Source organism: Athene cunicularia, assembly GCF_003259725.1.
Source record: "Athene cunicularia isolate RWA chromosome 2 unlocalized genomic scaffold, athCun1 chr2_part2, whole genome shotgun sequence".
Lineage (NCBI taxonomy): Eukaryota > Metazoa > Chordata > Aves > Strigiformes > Strigidae > Athene > Athene cunicularia.
The window spans coordinates 2,365,043-2,385,688 of record NW_020799096.1 but is presented as its reverse complement, the minus strand read 5'-3'; the positions used below and the strand labels follow the sequence as shown (position 1 = coordinate 2,385,688).

The following is a 20,646-nucleotide window of genomic DNA, read 5'->3' as shown; positions in this document are numbered from 1 at the left end:
TGCTGAAGGCACATGAAGTTACTTTTCATTATACTGCAAATTCCACTTTCTTTTCTTATCAATCAAGAGAGTTAAAAAATAATCTGTGCAGTTGTTAGACCTTAAGAAGTTCCAAGACAGCACGATAGTAAAATAATTTAATGAGCATTCCTAGTGACAACTCTTGTGCTCAGAATAAAACATGCAATAGCAAACTCCTTTCTGAAGACTTGAAGGTAAGAATTTTTATAGACTGAATGATTTGTTTCCCTAATGCATTCACCAAGTTCAGCAAGCTGATTAAAATACTGGATATTGTATAGCCTTTCAGTTACCGGTCTGTAAAGCTAAGCTTATGCATCACTAACCATATATTATAGGTACACACAGGTATTTCACACGTAATGGACGAATAAAATAGGATTTGCACTGTCTGCTGGCAGGACACTGATTTCAACATTTTCCTTTTGGAACTGTAAAAAGTAGAGAAATCAAGAACAGGTTTTGTAGGGAGTCATTCTTCTTCAACAAGAATTGTACCTGTAGGAGAAGGCAATGAACAGACAAAAGCAACGCACCCACTGAAGTGCTGCAGCTTGCAGTAAATACGTGATGAGAGCTATTATGCAAAAACTTTTAATAAAAAAATAGCCATTTTACTAGGGAATTTGATGGGTTAGCTAGAAAGCAGCTTGGCAAAGGAAACCTTTGGGGTTTAGGGGTAATTCTGTAATTACCTTGCTGACTTAACTTTATGTTGCTATTAAGAAACAAATTCACATATTAATTTTACGGGACTTCTGTAAAGGGGAAACAGACTTTTAAGAAGCAGCAGAGACAACTGTAAGACATGGAAAGAACTTCTGAAACCCTGAAACTTTACTTTTCATTTAAATGTATTCCAAAAAAAACATAAGTGCAGAGCAAAGATGAAAACTGTATAAAACAAACGTTCATTAAATAAATGTGTAATTCAGAAGAGAGAATGAGTTTCTCTGTTTTACTAAACCCGCAGTATTCAACTCTTTTAGAGTTGTGACGGGTAGAATATTTAAGTCACAGAAAGGCCTATTTTCTGGGGCTCTGAAAATTTCAAGTAATAGTTTCCAGGAAAGAAAGGATAGAATGAATGCAATTATATAAAATGAACTGCTTCGTACTTTTTAGCAAATACAGTCAGGATAGTTTTAATCAAGAGTATTTTACTACCTTAAACAGCAATAGTATGTTTCACCTTGCAGACTGTTTTTACAGATGATATTTCAATTTCTGCCGTCTAGAATTTGTAATCTAAGGTTCAGATTCAGGGATGTGAGGCAGAGCTTGAATTTATGTATGTGCCAAATCACAGCAAAGTCTGTGGACCTCAAGCATAGGCTTTACATTAGACTCCTGTTTATTGATATTCTGGGTACACTGCCACATGCTTTCTTGAACCGGCGCATCCATTCAGCGAGCCACTGCAGCATGATTATTTAAACTGAGCTGAGTTCAAAAGAATTACACTCATTGCCAAGTCACCTTTATTCACTGTTATTGTCACCTTTTAGCTAAGTGAGCAGCACGGCTGGTCTGGTAACTACAGTGGCTGAGAACACTTTCCATATAGTAGAAGAGCAAGAAGGTCTGGAGATGCCCACCTCAGCTGACTGTAAGTACTACTTATATTCAAAGTGAAATTAGAAATAGCTGCCACTTTATTACTAAAGGGCTGCACCTCTTGTTAATACAAATGAGACTATTCCCTATGGCTCATAATAGGAGCTATTTTGATTTGCAGCAGTTGCTGGTGACAGAAAACTTGGATTAAGTAGCGTTAACTAAATTTCTTGTAGAAAGAGGCAAAGAAGCTGTCATCCACCTGGAACTTGGCACTTTACTCGTACCCGGAGGGAAAACTTAGTCACGTTGTAAAGGGGCCTCCTGGTGGTTTCTAACTTTCCACATTCTAATTTGTGTGTTTAGCATTTGGGAAGTGTGGAAATTAGTCTTTTCTTTTAAAATTAAATATGTCTGTGTAAATCACATTGAATCTGCATAAAAAATAGATTATTTGGGGTATGCAAACAATTCATTCTCTTTCAACATTAGTGACTTTTGACACTGACTTTTGTGCATCAGCGTTTAGAGCAGGGTTCGTGGCATCTATGAGTAGCTCCTGCAGCAGAGGGAAGCACAAATGCTTTTCCCAGTGCTGGAGTGCAGGGAAGCAGCTTCCTGCATTTATATAACCCCGTTGCTGTAATGTGCTGCTAGAGGCTATAGTAATAGCTGAATGCAGCACAGCAGGCCTGTCACTGCTCCTGTTTACCGCAGGGTAAATCAGGTCGAGGGAGAACAAAGGCAGCATAAACCACTTTTTCCCTCCTAATTCAAATGCTTCAATTTCACTAATCAGAATTCAGGTACATCTGAAGATTTTGACACCTTCCTTGGAAAGTTTGCCCCTGGGCCATTAGAAGTGCTTTAAATAATAAAATTAACTTGCCTCTTGATATCATTATACCCTCTTTTTCAGATCAGAAATGCTAGTAACAGGTAATGCTGATAAAGATTTATTTTTATAAAGTTTTTTATGATTTTTAAATATTATATACAGGTTTTCAGCTCGTTGATTCCTTACAGTACTGATTAGGATGGTCTCTTTTTTTTTTTCTTTCTTTCCTTCCCCTATTTCCAAAGCAACTGTGAGATAAAGTAGAAAAGCACATAGAACTGAAAACACACACTTTAAAGAAATAAATCTGGCATGCAATTTTGAAAAATCTTCTAAGGTCAGTGTAATTTTTATAACTGATGTTACCAGTTCTATCCTTCTTTGTATTTCTCCCCCCAGTAAACAATCCAACTATACTTCAAGTGCTCCTCCCACATAAGGCAACTTGAAAATATGTCAAACAGCTTGATTTGGAAGTTTTTCCAGAATTTAGTGAGCTTACACATTTTACTGAATGATAGACATTTCTTGAAACCTACCATCTGACACAAACCCATTTCAAGTGCCAAGAAGGGTGATGGGAAGAACATACATACTTACATTTCAGCTCTAGTTTAATGAAGTCAGTGTTCCCCAGATTCTCAAGAAACACCCCATCCGAGGCCGATGTTTTGAAATAGAAAGAGATGTCTGCGCTGGTTTCCCCTTGGAAGGTGGAGAAGTGAAGGTAGGATGATGAAGTAACGAAAGAAGCTGCATTCCAGTAATTCCCTGCATGGGATAGACAGGAAAGATACATGTTTCAGTGCTCTCTTGAAACTGTCTGAAAATTTGAAGTTTTTAATGTCACTATATGGTACAAAGTTGTCTATGCTCAAAAAAGCCCTAACATCTTGATTCTTCTACATCCTTTTTGGTTTTATTGATAAGTTGTGTCAAGTTTCAGGAGGTAGAGCAAGTTATTTGTACATTTATTTTGAAGTTCCTAACATCATATTCAGTCATACACAAATGTGTTGCTACTACATGTTCAGCATAGTAACACTGAATTCATGGGAGATCAGATGGGCAGAAAACTAGATTGGTGACTGCCTCACTTCGGGCACATGTTTTCTTTTCATACATTGCCTCACATGTAATTTATCTGTCTTCAAATTTACTTGTCACAGCTACCTCATTTCTTCTGAAAGTGTAGCCATGTCTATTAGAAGTATATTTATATCACAAGAAAAAATCTAATAAATAAAGCTAAGCAATGCAGGCACAATTAACATGCTCCTAACAGTCCCCTAATACATTTTCACTGGAGAAATACCATAATTAATAATATCCAAGAACTATAACAGTACTTTAGCTATCATGCTGGTCAACATTCTGTGCAAGGTAGCATTACATTGCAAAGAGAAAAGAAATATGTAAGATATAGGTGATATGGTGAGCCAATGTGAGAGTGAAACAGCTAATTCTAGTTTTTTTCAGGATGCTTATGTATCCAGATTCAGAAATTTATTAAAATATCACTCATTAATGCACCACAGCTGAGTCCTTAGTATTCCAGCTAAGAAATGCAATAAGAAACAATTTTCCATTCCTGTCAAAACTCCCGGAGATCAGTTTTCCATTATTTGATTACTGAACTAGGTGATAACGCTATTATTTCTCTGGTTAGCACGGGATGAATATGAATGAGGAGCATGCTGAATCTCCAGAAGAACAACACTGCTTATATATAACACCACTGGCCCACACCCAAGTCCGAAGTGTTATAATGTGTGTAATTTCTTATTCTCTATTCAGATTTAAATTGAACATCTGAATTAACAGAAGAATACTTCAGGTTTAAATAAATGCATACTATTGCCTTCCATATTTTTAATCCCACCCCCTCCATTTAATTCTGCCTCTCTCAAGAATGCAGAATGAGAAGCTTTGGAAAAAGAAGCAACTTTCCATTTACTTTAATGCATCCCAGGAGGAAAGTTGTAACCGAGATTTTGTGTGTATGTGTGTACATGCATGTGTGAGCAGTGAACAGGGGATAAAATGGTCATTCATAACACAGATATATAGCTTTGTGAATTAATCAGTTAGGCTAGGTCAGCTGGTTTTCTGCATGTATTACTATTTACCCTATTTAGACAAACTGGCAATTTCCAGGTTGAATATTAAAAATTATTTCTAGAGAAATCACAATAATCTTTGTATCATAAACAAGCATGGGCAAGAAAAGTCTGCTAATTAATTGCAAGATCTTTCTCTGAAAACTTACCTAGTGATAAAGCAACACAGATAAAAAAGGTCTAGAATTGTATTTTCATTGATGGTCTCAGGTCTCTTTCCATCTCTCACTTGTCAGGGTGCTCCCTCAATGTTAGTATTGCTTATGGCCTAGGTGCATGAGTGCTTTGTCAATAATCTGTTAGTACACGATCCAGATGGACTTCCACTTGCTGCAGACGTACCTGGACATCCTCATTTCCTTCTCCTGGGAGCTACAGATATGCTAGATGCTGGCAGACTCTCAAAATAGTTTTTAATTCCCATTCCTGAATAAACTCACATGAAATAAGCACGACTTAGACAAAAAGTCAGGAATATAGTAATGCAATCCTTGTTAAGGAGCTAACTGAAGTACCCTGAATGACCTTTTAGAAATGCTTGCATGTCTTTATAAATTAAATAAGTATTTTAGTCACCTAGCTTTACATTCTCTGAATATTACCCAAGTTATAAGCCTAAAACACAAAGAACACACAACAAGCAAAAGACCTGTGAGAGCTACAGGGAACCTACTACAAAATTCAAGTACTAACTGAGACAAATATCTCTTCAGTGAGAAAGGCTCCCCAGCCACCTCACTACCCCAAAACGAGACCAGGGGGAGTATGCAGCTGTGTCACCGTCCAGGCAAATAACGTGGCTGCAGTGGTCTCTGCTGTCAGGCTTCCTCCCCCAGCCAGGCATGCTGGTTACAGAGCAGCCTACCTGCCAGCACCAGCCGGCCATCAGTCATGGCATGCAATTCCCAGGCTGGCACCACGCTTACATCTTCTGTGAGCTTCACACAGCTCAAGAACTGCAAGCTAGACACCTATTTTAAATAATCACTTCCACTGATGCATTGACAACGGCTTTGTTGAAAGGACCATATTTTTGTTTTATTTTGTCAAGTCCTGGCGCAATGAAACTCTCGTCCCTTAACTACGCCCTCCACTGCAATACATTATATTTTCACCATTACTATTGCAATTAAGTAGATAAGAGTACAAGCTGCTATATGAAGCAGGTATTTATTTTGTAATGTTTTATTTATATCTTTTTAATTACCTTTCAAACTTGAAAGCTTTAAACGTAATTTAACATAAACTCAGTCTGCAATGCTGGGATGCTCTGTGCTAAATCCTTAACCACAACAGTGCATAACCAATGTGCAGGTTTGCCTTTACAGGGAATTAATTTTCAGTTGTATGTGACCATTCTTCAGAGGGGAAGATTTCACTTTCTTAGTTTTTTAAAGCCAAACATGTATTTCAGAGTTTTTCAGACTGGTATTGGTTGTGGGCTTATTCAACAGGGTCCAGCCATATGGCTGAGATCCCAAACCATCACCACAGTACACTTACAAGTAGAACAGTCACTACTGAGTACAACTGCAGGGCCAGATTGGCAGATGGGTTCATATTGAAATGCATGTTAGCATTTTGCTGAAACAAAATCAATCAATTTTTATTTAGTGCTACATCCAGTCTACTGAAGAGGTCCATCACCAAGGATTTTACATTTCATTTGAAATGCTGTGATTTGATTCTCCAGAAAGCCTTGGCTGCAGATGCTACTGGAGAGATGATAAGTACAAACAGTGCAGACTGAATGGGAAAACCTGCAGCTTGAGAGAGACATTTTCAAAGACTATTCATAACAAATTCCTATAAAGATAAAATCATGTTTTCACACATTGGTATACATTAATCTCAAAACACTTTCAGGAGAAAAAGACATTTTATTAAGAGTACAATGGAAATGTTTTGCTAAACATACATAATGATTTTATCATGAAATAGTATCTCTTGATAAGGAATGGGCTGCCTAAGGAAATCTTGAATAAAAATCCACTTTACACATATTATTATTGTTGCTTGCTAGGAACCTTTGTCAGCTACTATGCCGCAAAATTTCTTTGGCACGTTGTCACCCTCCTTTCCTCGAATGGTTTGGACAGTGATCCTACAGACATTTTTTTTTCCCATTTTAAGCTGAGCAAACAGTAGATGGAGGAAACTGGGACTTAAACCACACGGTAGATGTTATGGCAGCAGGGATACCAAACTAATAGGAGGTGGGAAAGGGAGTTTATTTAGAAAGAAAATTCTAAATACTAAGTTTGTAATCCGTCCTGTTAATCATTATTGTGTCATGATTATTGCCTAGGTCTAACTGGGCCTTACAAAACGGGACATGATTGAGTAAGTCTTGCAAGAAATGTCTTGCAAGAAAGTCATGCAAACTAGGAGGAATAGTATTTTTCAGGGACATGATAGGCTTGAAATCATTAAGATGGGGAAGGCAGAAGGGCTTCTATCTTGAAGCTGGGAAAAAAGAGGTGTTTGGAGATACACCATCCCTTACTTTGCCCATGCTCCCTCTAGATAGCTAAAATACCGTAAAAGCTAGGGAGAACTTTTATTGTACATCATAGCCTGAAATATTACATTATAATTTTATTTCTTTCTTTGTAACCTCATCTTTAATTTTGTAATCAAGAGCACAGCTCTGTTGTACAGCTCTGTTGTTTTAATCTTGCTTAGTGTTTAAATTTGATTTAAACCAGTTAAACAGGTATAGAGCATGTAGTTGTCATGGAAGAACAAATAGAAATAAATCAAGACACCAGACAAGCCTCATCAGTTGTTTGCAACCCAGGATCAATGTGGAGATCCCCAAAATATGACTCTGTTTCTCACAAAGTTGCATGTTTCTTGGTGGTGGCATTAAGCCACTGGGCATGCAGAGGCAGGCAAGGGAAGAGCTGACCACAGCCCCAGAGGAAACTGCTGTGGATGTTTGCCTGGATCTAATCAGGGGTCAGAGAAGTAGTTGTGCCAGAGGTGATTCAATGGACCACGTAACACTCCGTGATTCTGCTTTCAGTTGTGTCAAGTTTGCTCACAGCTCCGGTGATCTGTGGTGGAAATTAAAATCCAAGTCATTAAGCTTCTGCAAAGCAGCCTTGCCTCTTTCTCATTAGTTTTGCTAACCCTGAGTTACTGTGTTCTTTATAATTTGTATGGTACAAAGTGTCTCTTCTACTGCTCCATAAAGACAGTCTCAGGCAGAACACTGCACTATAATTACAGAATTATGATTTCTACAAAAAGCACGGTAGTCTGTAGCCACAAGAAATCACACAGACTACAAAGATTAATGAGAAGGGACACCTTAAATCTCAGATAAAAAGCCTGAGCTGGTTTTGGCTGGAGTAGAGTTAATTTTCTTCATAGTAACTAGTATGGGGCTATGTTTTGGATTTGTGTTCATAATTCAGGGATGTTTTGGTTCTGCTGAGGGCTGCTTATGCCGCATCAAGGCCTTTTCTGCTTCACATACCACCCCACCAGCGAGCAGGCTGGGGATGCATAAGATGCTGGGAGGGGACACAGCCAGGACAGCTGACCCCAACTGACCCAAGGGACGTCATGACGTCACGCTCAGCATATAAAGCTGAGGGAAGAAGGAATGGGGGGATGTTCAGAGTGATAACATTTGTCTCCCCAAGTTGCCGTTAGGCATAATGGAGCCCTGATTTCTTGGAGATGGCTGAGCACCTTCCTGCCCATGGGAAGTGGTGAAGGAGTTCCTTGTTTTGCTTCGCTTGTGTGTGTGGCTTTTGTTTTACCTATTAAACCGTCTTTATCTCAACCCATTCTTTTCTCACTTTTACTCTTCCAGTTCTTCCCCTAATCCCACCAGGGGTGGAGTGAGCAAGAAGCTGTGTGGTGTTTAGTTGCTGGCTGGGGTTAAACCATGACAAAGCTGAATAAAGACTTGAAGATTTTTTGCATTACGTCCCACCTCAGGGACGAGGAGGGAGATGGTTGCCACAACACTGACAAGGACAAATTCACCTCATCCTGAGTTATACAACATGGACTGACATCTTTTAATGTGTGGTAGCTCTGTAACTTGATAACACAGAGTGACTAGGCTTATAGCAATCAGCTTTTCAGCTTCTCCTTTGCAATATTTTTGTCCAGAACTCCCTTGCTAGCTCCCATCAATATCTTCTTTCTTAGCATGATTGAAATTCATGCTTTAACACCATCAATTTCACTTTTACATTTAAACCTCATTGAAATGGATAATGGCAATAGCAGAACTGTAAAAGACGTCAGTGCTTTTAGCCCTGCTAGGCAATAGTACTAGAGAATGAATGCTGCAATGTCAGGCAGCTCTTATGTATCACAATAGACCAAAAACCTCCAGGGCCCTCATCTGCAGCAAAACAGATTTTCTATCAAAACCATTATGTGAATAAAATGTAAGAATAGTCTCCTATTTCAGAGAAGATGGATGTGTGAATGGAAAACTGTTCTGTGCCACAAAGTAATGGATTGAGATTATCCATACAATTATGCTCAACAAATCAAGTTTGGTTTGTTGTGTTTTTTTTTTTTTTTCCCCTTTCTTCTTTTTGCTTTCTGGGAGAGAGGAATCTACACATGCACACTCGGAGCAGTTTGGATACCAGTACAACAACAATCACAGCTTTGATTCAAGTCTTCAGATCTGTATCATGAGTGGAATTGGGCCTAACAAAATCAAAAACTGCTGTTGGACTTTATTCAACTTCATTGTCAAGAAACAAGGCAGAAGAAGGAGGAAAGATATTCTAATAAAAAAAAGTATGTCACAAGTTATTCAGGAAACAAAAGAAAACTCAAAGAATATTGGCAGTGATTCTCACACTGAGTTGTACCTTATTTTGAGAGGTGTAACTGCAACCTCGAAGCAAGGCAGGCCCTCTTCTGTCAACGGCACTAGTCAGAGCGGGGCTGAGAGCACAGCTTCAGTCTGAGCAGGAGGTGCGTATGTGTGTGGGGGGAGAGGAGAGCAAGGATGGCAAGTCATCAGCATCCTAAGTCCTTTGCCAGGAGGACTACAATGCTGGTGGTTTCTTCCTCACTGGAAGGATTTGCTTGGTGTCATTTTCAGTTGTGCTGACATGCAGTTACACTTTTGTTCTTCACTGGCCTGCACCTCTCTGACACATTCACTGTATGTTTTACCATATCACATTCACTACACTTAGTGTATATATAATTTACTATATATGGTAAGTTTTGCATATATGCTTTGATTTCCTTGGTACCCCTGAAATCAGTTTTGCCCAGTCCTGAAGTTATTTCATCTTTGGTGAGTTGTTTCTAGGCCAGGGGTCCCTGTATCAGTCAGTGCCCAGTCTTGTACCATCCTTTGTCCTGGATCCCATGTTCCCACTTTTCACGGCTCCTGCTTTATAACAGCTGTGTATTCCTCTGCATTGCATCATTATGTTAGTCATCAATAACTCATTCTGCACAAAGTAACTACTTTTTAATAGTATCTGTATTAAAAGATAAGATAAACAAAACCAAAACAAACTAGGTATAGGGCCCCTGTCATTAGAAAAAAAATGGTGTTTCAGTTAAACCAAGTAAAATAAAGCTTGAGGCAGGGGCCAGAAGAGTTCAAGCCTGGCAAGCCTGTGGCCTTGCATCCTCAGTGCAATATCCACAGACTGTAACTAGAAATGGCTATAGTGTACTTCTTGGGCTACAGGTTTACAATTTTATCAACATCATGGCAGAGTACCATTTGAAAAGAAGCACATAAATCACTACTTAATTTAAAATTAATATGGTAGTATCCTGATTTACTTAATCCAAAAATGAATCAAGAAAAATAAACTAAATGGAATTGCTATGCAAGATGTTGGCTTAATAGCAGAAAAACCCTTTGACAACACACAGGAAAAATAATCCCCAAGTCAACAGATGAAGAGTGTATTAGCACTGAATAACAGCGAACTGAATTACACCCTTTCAGGTTAAATAAAAATATAGGTTAGATTTCTGTTTGCAAGGTAAAACTAGCTCTGTATCTTTCAACCAAGTAACAAATGGCTTTAAGTCCAGAACAAAACCTGCTGAGAATATCAGCACATCTAAAGATAAGTTCAGAGTTAGCAAAACAGAAAAGTTAGCTTTGCTGTGGTGACTGTCACATTAAAGACAATTCAGATTTTAAAGGATAAATGCTAGGTTTTAGAAAAAAGAATTATTTTTTTTTTACAGTTCCCTCAACTCTAGTAGGCTGTAGCATGGGCTGTAGTAATGTAGTGTATGTAGTACTACATTTCATGTAGTAATGGAATGCATTTAGACTAGACTAGACTAGACTATACTAATTCAGTTGGAAGGGGCCAACAGCGATCATCTAGCCCAACTGCCTGATCAATTCAGGGCTGTCCAAAAGTTAAAGCATGGTTATTAAGGGCATTGTCCAAATGCCTCTTTAACACTGACAGGCTTGGGCATCAACCACCTCTCCAGGAAGCCTGTTCCAGGGTTTGACCACCGTCTCAGTAAAGAAATGTTTCCTAATGTCAAGTATGAATCTTCCCCGATGGACTCTGAGCCTGCTCTGAGCCATTCCCACGCGTCCTGGCGCTGGGTACCAGGGAGAAGAGCTCAGCACCTCCCTCTGCCCTTCCCCTCCCCAGGGAGCTGCAGAGAGCAGTGAGGTCGCCCCTCAGCCTCCTCCTCTCCAAACCAGACAAAGCCAGAGCCCCAGCTGCTCCTCACAGGACATGCCTGCAGCCCTTTCACCAGCTCTGTTGCCCTCCTCTGGATGCATTCAAGTACCTTCACATACTTTTTAAACACTGGGGCCCGGAACCACACACAGAGTCAAGATGTGGCTGCCCCAACACTGAGTGGGATAATCACCTCTTTTGATCGGCTGTTTATGCTGTTTGATGCACCCGGGATGTGGTTTGCCCCCTTGGCTGCCAGGGTACACACTGCTGACTCCTGTTGATCCTGCTGTCAACCAGCACCCCCAAACACCTTTCTGCAGGGCTGCTCTTCAGCCACTCCTCTCCCAATTTAGAATTGTGCCTGGTGTTACTCTGTCCTAGCTGCAGAATTCAGCATTTTGACTTGTTAAATTTCATCCCATTAATCACTGTCCAATGCTCCAGTCTATCTAGATCCCTCTGCAAGGCCTCTTGTCCCATGAGAGAGTCAACAGCAACTCCCAGGTTGGTATCATCAGCTAACTTGCTAATGGTGCATTCAACTCCTGTATCCAGAGAGTTGTTAAATATATTGAACAGAAGTGGCCCTAGAATTGAGCTCTGAGGCACACCACTGGTGGCCAGTCACCAGACAGATGTAGCCCCATTCACTGCAACCCTCTGAGCCCTGCCCTTCAGCCAGTTCTTCACCCAGCTCACCATGACTGTGCTCATCCCACAGCTGGACTTGTCCAAAAGGATGCTGGGAGGGACAGTATCAAAAGCCTTACTAAAATCCAGAAAACTACATTCACCACCTTCCCTTCACCCACCAGGCAGGTGATCTTTCTGTAGAAAGATATCAAATTAGTTAAACAGGACTTTCCCTTTGTGAACTCATGTTGACTGTACCTGATGATTGCATTATTCTTTAAATGTCTTTCAATACTACCCAGTATAATATTCTTCATAATTTTTCCAGGAACTGAGATTAGACTAACAGGTCTTTAATTTCCTGGGTATTCCCTTATACCCTTCTTGCAAATTGGAATGACACTGGCTAGCTTCCAGTCAGCAAGGACCACCCCAAACTCCCAAGAGTCTCACCTTTGATAGGTGATCAAGACATGTCCTGCCGTAACAACCACCAGCTCCTTCAGTACCCTGGGATGAATCCCATCAGGCCCCATGGACTTGTGAACATTCAGCTGATACAGCTGGTGCCTTACAGTGTCAGTGTCCACAAACGGAAAGTCACCATTCCCGCAGTCATGGTCCTCTGGTGCAGGGGACTGGGCAACCCAAAGTCTCAGTATTATTAAAGACTGAGTCAAAAGAAGCAGTGAATGCCTCTGCTTTTTCACCATCCCTATTATTCAAGGTGACCATCTCCAACAAGTAGTGGTCCAATGTGTTCTTTAGACCTCATCTTGATATTAATGTACTTAAAAAAGCCCTTCTTGGTGCCTGACACAACACTGGCCAGTTTTAACTCTAATTGAGCTTTGGCCTTTCATGTCTTCTCCCTGCATAAGCAAACCACAGCTCTGTAACCTTTCTGCGAAGCCTGACCTCGCTTCCATAGATAATACAATTTCTTTTTCCTCCTGAGTTCCAAGCAGAGTTCCTTGTTCAGCTAAGCCGGTCTTCTGCCCTTCTTTCTTGACTTCCAACACCGTGGAATTGTCTGTTCCTGTGCTTTTAAAAGGTGGTTCTTAAAGACTGGTCAGCACTTGTGGACTCCTAAGCCCTCAGAATCAGATTCCCAGGTTATTCTGCTAAATAGCCCCCTGAATAGCCTAAAGTTTGCTCTCCTGGAAGTCCAGGGTAGGAACTCTGCTGTCCTTTTTTTCTCATTGCACTGGAAATTTTAAACACAACCATTTCATGATCACTGTGGCCAAGAGACCCACCTACCACCACATCCCCCATAAGTCCTTCTCTATTCACAAACAAGTCTGGGAGGGCATTTTTCCTAGTTGGCTCACTGAGTGTCTGTGACAAGAGTTCTCTCACAGACTTCAAGAATTTCCAAGACCTGCTTATCACAGCATGTTTTGGATGATCTAAGCACAACTTGTTGCTTCTAAAAAATGAGAGTGTTAAAAACCCTGAGAGATGGAGGGAATCTGGCAGAATTGGGCAGAGATTCTGCCTTTGTTAGGATTTGTAGGAGGTTTGCAGGGATCTAGAGTTTCAAAGCCAAGAAGAGATCAATATGTTCAGATGCAGACAAACAAGAAAGTACATTTGAACTGAAAAACTGTGCTTATGGTTTTTAACCTCTTTGATTCTATACTACACCTCAAACTGAAAGTAATTTCTTGAGGCTTCTCTTCTGGACGTTCATTGTATGCATCTTTTCTCAAAGTGAGATACTGAACAAGGTTAACTGTCTCTGCTCATTTGGGTGGTGATCTTCCACTGATGTCCTTGCCTTCTCCAGTTGTGGAAAAGTTGTTTGGTCTCATAGTCCTTTGCCACCTCTCATTTTACTGAAAATGCAAAAGTCCTGCATGCCTGCCACTGCTCTGACAATGGTTGATCACATTACAGAATTTGCCACCTTTTCACACAGATCCAAGGTCTAAAGTCCCAAACTTCTTTATGCAGAACAAGATACTAAGCAGAAGGCAACTGTCTTTCAGGATTACAAGTGCAGGCTAGCCTTAAATTGCTTATTTAAAAATGAAAGTCTCTGAGCTATTCTCTGGGATCAATTTGAGTACTGTGGTCAGTAATGAAGGACATAAAACAGCTTAAATTAAGATTGCAGTAAGATGGATAGCAGTTTATCTGCTTGCTGTTATAAATTATCTGTTTTCATAAAGATTCTCAAGTGACATAACACTTACAAGACATAGATCAATGGATATAAACACAGATGCTAACGTTTGCTTTACTCTGCCAGTCACTGTATTTGCTGAGTGAGGGAAAAGTGCAATCACATTTATCAGTGAAATGTTGGAGTCAATGAAACAGGTTCAGTGATGCAGAAAGTTTCCAGTACCTGCTGTGTTACCTGCAATCATCTTTGGAAGATCATTTTTCAAAAGTCTTGCCTCCTGGTCACAATGACTAATCACAATGCATACCCTGTCACTGCTGGTATCATCACTTTCATCCATCTAAAGAATGAAAGGTCCTGATCTGGCATGGTTTACAACCTGGAGCTGTGTAATGTGCTGATGGAGCTTTAATGATGCATGTAAACTGGTGTCCTTTCAAGGGAATTTTTTTAAACAATAACTGACCTGCAAACATCAGCTTGATCACCCCTGTGCCACAGTCAATGCAGTGTGTAGGAACTCTGCCATGATGCCAGAATGGTAAACATTAAATACAGGAACCTGCTGTTGTCCACAAAGCATGTTATTAACTGTGAGGATCTGATTCTCTATTGCCTTGCATTGCCTAGACTTGGGTGTTCATAGCTGTGCAAAGCTTACCCTTCTGATAACACTGAATAACCACCGTATGCTCAGCACACAACTGTGTAAGATGTAAGGCAAAGACACAAGGACAATAATCCAACAACCTAACAATGACCTTTCTTAACAGCTCAGTTCCTCTGTGGTACTAAATTTATTCCCTGTGCTATGGAGGTGAACTGCAGGAAAGTGTAGTTCTCAGACCCCTCCTTTTCAGCTCTGCAGATCCTTGCCTAAGTATGTGGACAATGAGATGCAGCTCTAGACTTTAGTAGATGCACAGAGGCATCGCACTGGCCCAACACCGTGTGGACAACATGATCAATAACCATTTCTATTCTGCCATTCCCATTTTCTATCCCTGGCATGACTTTTTATGGAAAGGATGTGCCAGGTAATATCAGTGTAGCTCTCCCCCTCTACATTTGCTCATTTCTGGAGGAAAGTCTCTGCTTAGGGTGACATTTCTGTTCCTATGTGTGGCTTCAAAGTCATTGGTGTTTGTCTATGGATCCGACCGCTGTGTCCTGGATCCTTGTCTATCTGATTTGTGTTCTCCTTCAGCAGCTCCACTTTCACAATGGAAAATGTTCTTCAGAATTAAAATGCAAGATGCAATTTAGTTTTGATGTAGCACATTAACTATTCTTCATGTCATTGATTCCAGAATTACTGTTATTCACAGAGATCATCAAATTATTTTGCTTGATCTTCTATTACTGGCTGGATTTCAGAGCGTTCTGACCTAAAACTGAGAATATTTAACTCCCAAGATAAGACTAGGTCCTTTCATGAATGACAGTCCTCTGAGCTTTGATGAAACCTGTGGCTAAAACAACTTGCTTCAAGTATTAATTTGATTCAACAGGTGCACTAATACAAAGTTATGCTGTTCTACTGTTTATCTGGAGAAATATACTTGTAATGACTCCTTTGTTCATGTCCTAATCCCAGTTCAACAGAAATTAAGGAAATACTTAAGATATACATAAAATCTACAGTTATGGGTAAAACTACAATCTTCATTCTTATGTCCCACTCCAGTTTTATGTCACTGTAAATTTATTTGAGGTCCAACTTCCCATAATATGTTTTCTAGCCATGTGGTTTTGACTGATCGTTGCTATTTATACTATCTAGGCCATCAATTTAGAGCATTTGTGGAGAATTTGAACCCTAGGGATGGACATCCTGTGTTGAATCCAAACAGTGAAAGGCTTAACAGCTCTGTGGCCTCCCAGTCCTAGACTGCTATAGAAACTGAGAAGAACCAGTGGAGTCTACATTACAGTACTGTCCTACCCCATAAACTGAAGCTTTGGCTAGAACATCTGCTGTATCAAGTGCTCTGGCCCTGGACATACTCCTTGATATGCTTATGCTGACCTAGCTTCTCCCCTTCAGTTGTTAATATCAGGCTTTGCAAGAGGGTCCTTGAAAAGGAATTTTATGATTCATTTCTATATCATCTACGGCAGAGAAACTTCTCACTTGTCTGCATTTGAGCCTTTTTTCCATTTGCTGCCTGTTCTTTACCTTTGAAATAATTCATTAAGACTATCACTGTGCCCAAAAATCCTACTGTGATCTTACTAGATCTTGCACTATCTCTGCAGTGTTCTAAATAATAGAATGTAAAGAAAAAGTACTTAAAAAATTTCAGTTTAAAAAGAAAAGTTTCCTGTATTAAGTGGTCCCCTGGAGCCTTGTGCCTGGCTATACTCCCTTTATCCACCTTTTTTTAGTCTTAACATTATCTCTAGTGCCATTGTTAACATTGTTATCAGAGAGTAAAGTTACATGGGCAAAGTTACTCAGCTGAACTCACTGTAGAATTGCAGCTGTCACTCTTTAAGCAGTCATTGGCTAGTCATTCTTCAAATACCATATAGGTGATGCAAGCAGATCTATGTAGTGTAATAGTAAATCTGAACCAGAACCCTAACTAAAATTGTTTAGACTCAATAGGTTATTGTATGGAGAGAGAAGAAAGGATCTATTGCACTCCTGTTGCAGCTAGTCATAAAATTCTTATAGACTTGAGTGGTAGCAGCACTGAGACTGAGAATCTTAAACATACATATATATATATATATATATATATGTGTTAAAAATGACCTTATGAATTTAATGAGGATTAAAACCAACCAGAGTTTACAGATATATAAGAAAGACTTATACATAGGACCCCCAGTAGAAAATTATTAGCTTTAGAATTAAAAAAAAAAATCTAGTACCAATAACCTGTGCTGAAGGTTTGACTTCTCTAGAGACCCCTTTCAACCTCAACTGCCCTGTAAAAGTGTGAACAATGACCAGAAAAAAAAAATAAAATCATCTAGTTCTGTCTTGAATAAAAATGTCAAGGAAATCAATCTCATTCAAAAATTTAGATGAAATTAGTATTTCGGAGGTGAAATGGTTTATGAAATCAAGACACTCCTCTACATCTACAGGGGATTTGATTCTGACCTCTTTCACTTCATTCTGGCATAGCTCTACTGTTCATGGAATTGCATTCAATTTATACAAATCTGAGAGCATTTACTCAGCACTTACTTCCCAAATCTTTTCCACCCTAGCCAAAATATGCAATGAAAGAGAAAATGAAGTGTGAAAAAGATGTCTCAGAAAGAAACAGATCTTTCTTCCTCTGCTTTACATTTCCTTCCTTCCTTCCTTCCTTCCTTCCTTCCTTCCTTCCTTCCTTCCTTCCTTCCTTCCTTCCTTCCTTCCTTCCTTCCTTCCTTCCTTCCTTCCTTCCTTCCTTCCTTCCTTCCTTCCTTCCTTCCTTCCTTCCTTCCTTCCTTCCTTCCTTCCTTCCTTCCTTCCTTCCTTCCTTCCTTCCTTCCTTCCTTCCTTCCTTCCTTCCTTCCTTCCTTCCTTCCTTCCTTCCTTCCTTCCTTCCTTCCTTCCTTCCTTCCTTCCTTCCTTCCTTCCTTCCTTCCTTCCTTCCTTCCTTCCTTCCTTCCTTCCTTCCTTCCTTCCTTCCTTCCTTCCTTCCTTCCTTCCTTCCTTCCTTCCTTCCTTCCTTCCTTCCTTCCTTCCTTCCTTCCTTCCTTCCTTCCTTCCTTCCTTCCTTCCTTCCTTCCTTCCTTCCTTCCTTCCTTCCTTCCTTCCTTCCTTCCTTCCTTCCTTCCTTCCTTCCTTCCTTCCTTCCTTCCTTCCTTCCTTCCTTCCTTCCTTCCTTCCTTCCTTCCTTCCTTCCTTCCTTCCTTCCTTCCTTCCTCATTTCCTTCCTTCCTTCCTTCCTTCCTTCCTTCCTTCCTTCCCACCTACCTTCCTTCCCACCTACCTTCCCACCTTCCCACCTTCCTTCCCACCTTCCTTCCCACCTTCCCACCTTCCTTCTTCCTTTTCTAGGTTTTCCCATGCTAAATATTTCTCTCGTAAACAGTCATCCAGAAATTTAGACTTGTAAAGGAATGTTTCATCTGGTATATTAAGAAGAAAAGATTGCAGAGAAAACCTGCCTTAAGACATTTTACAAAGCATGGCACAAAGTGGGAAAAGCATGTACATCTAAAACTAGATTTCCAGAACACAAAAGGATTCCCTTGCAGTGAAGATTTTTATCTGAAATGGAAGGATGACTTGGGATAAAGGCATTGTGCCATAATTCAGTCATTCTAAATTCGATTTCTTGGTTCTGATATTCTTATCATACATGATCCTGACCAAACTGTTTGTGGCTTATGTCCCCCAGAGTCCAAGATCTCTCAGGTGAAGAAAATACCTCTTCTCTCTTTTCCTTTATAAGGCCTTTTTGAATCTTGACCTTGTACGACTGTCAGCATATGCAGAGAACTGCAGTTACAATCTTAGGCTGCAGGAGGCAGCTTTTCTTCTTGAAGAAGAGTACTGAACTTGGCTGGAATTTGAACACACAACTGTGATAAACATGCTGACAATAATTTTCCATGAATTTACTTCTTATCTTTCACATTATCCAAATGCATTGCTGTTGTGTGAAGTCATTAACCGAGTGTCAAAACATACCAAAAATAGAGAACACAATTCCGAACATTGTTCTACCTGCTCAAATAGCAACATACCAATGCGCCAACTTCATTTATGGATAAAAACATATACATGTGTAAATAAAAGACCTATCAACACTAAAAAAGCAAAAATGACAAATATTTCACTACGTGTTAAGAAGTAAATGTTTCTTCACAGTGTTTTGTAACCCTGCATGAGTGTAATTACCTCATGATGACCAAGATACTCATCACATCACATTCCTTGTCATAACATTTCTTTCCAATATAAATACAAATAAATGTCAATATAAATACAAATAAATGTAATAAATTACTTTGATCATTGAAGATTGCTGGTGAATTGTACCCAGGCTCTGCTTGAGCCTTGAGGGCCACTCTTATCACCTGTGCTGTTATGCAGCCCAAACCAGAAGGCTCCTTGGGATTCCATTTATCAGAGAAAGAAATAAATATCTGCCATAGCAGATCTAAACTTTTTGAAAGGGAGTATTGCAGTCATGCTTACTGTCATGGTTACTAGATCAGGCATTTGGTGTTGAGAAAGAGCTGAGGCTAAACTAAAGAATAGGAGCTTTGGTCTGTATTCGGTCTAAATAACAAACTACTCACAAGCTGTGAAGAAGCTGGGCTGCTCGACACCAGAGGTGTACTTCACTTTGATCTGTGAAGTCTTTCTTCTTCTGCCAGAGGGTAGAGCTGTACTCTGACACTGTATTTTACAATTTTCTTCATCGGGAAAAGATAGTCTTTGTGAATGGCAATCGTAAGTCACATGAGGGAACAAACGGACCAAAATTTGTTTGTATTGGATCAATCAAGACTTCAAATATACAGTTTGAAGGCAGTCTTGCAGAAAAAAAACCTGTCTGCACAGAAACTGATGTGAATCAGGATCTGATTTAGGGAAACCACTTAATTTCAGAGGAATTTGTTGTTTCATGACAACATCTGTACTTAAAGGAAATCCCCTGAAGGACAGAAACAAAAGCAACGTTTCTCTAAGGAAACATGACACGAGTCAAGAAATGCCTTGAAACAAAACGAGAGCTAACTCTGGTAATGGAAGCACTCAAACTGTGCGGGTGTACCCAGACCACTGGAGCATGCACACCTATCCAGGCACTGAGATAGAGGACTAGTGAGTTGAGAGCAGAAGCTGGACAGCACATCCTTCCCATACCTGGGCTCTCTGCATTGCACTGCATTCTTCTCGTTTAGCTGGACCAGCTTGGCTGGAGTTCATTAGTGTATATAGTGCGGCACTGTGTCTTGTAAACTTAATGTATGCCTGTAGTAATTACCTCAACTGCAGTTTGACCCTCTAAGTGAGGCTGGTCTGGCTCTGATTGAGCCTTCATATTAGTCACTATAATGAAAACTATTGGTCCTCCCTTCTCAGACTATAAATAGGCAGCCTGTTACCAGCATTGCATGTTTCCTGTTTAGTCATCACTAACAGATGAAACAGCTGGTAAACTAAACTGCTGATGGCAAATTTTGGTGATATCAAGTCTGTGCATGTGATGGTGGGGCACCTTCTCGGCGATCTTACACTCTTTGCCTAAGAACACACTGAACAGAGCATCTGGCTTCAACCATCACTAGCTCTGATTTGGGGATACTTCACCTGGTCTGCTGTTGTACTGTGTTTATAGCCATTTGTTTCTGAATTCTTTGGGAGCTCAAATTACAGACAAATACAGATTAAAATAGAAAATTTGATGAGGAGAGACCAAATGGAACTCTCATTTTGCAATGATGGAAAAACTGGCATACATGTTGTATTATATTGTCTCAGTGTAAGTGAACAGTTTTAATATATATTATTCATACCCGTGTCAGTATTTGTCAGAAATCAAGGGTCTTCTTGTTTTTCTCTAGATATACTTACTCTCATATTTCTTCAGTAGCAGCACTCTTAAAGGCAAATAATGTAGTATCACATAAAGATACTACATTGTCCCCCCACATCCCCTCTTCTTCTTCTCCCTCTCTCCCTCCCTCCCTCCCTCCCTCCCTCCG

At 40.0% G+C, this 20,646-nt stretch overlaps 1 protein-coding gene across 2 annotated transcripts in view; it reads right to left on the bottom strand.

The window, feature by feature from the left end:
* The window catches only part of CNTNAP2 (contactin associated protein like 2), a 1,177,736-nt gene that overhangs the window by 128,367 nt on the left and 1,028,723 nt on the right, over positions 1-20,646 (bottom strand). For both annotated transcript variants that reach the window (XM_026844012.1, XM_026844013.1), the window contains exon 16: positions 3,017-3,187. In XM_026844012.1, the coding sequence (XP_026699813.1) occupies positions 3,017-3,187 (171 nt within the window). The remainder of the gene's footprint in view (positions 1-3,016; positions 3,188-20,646) is intronic.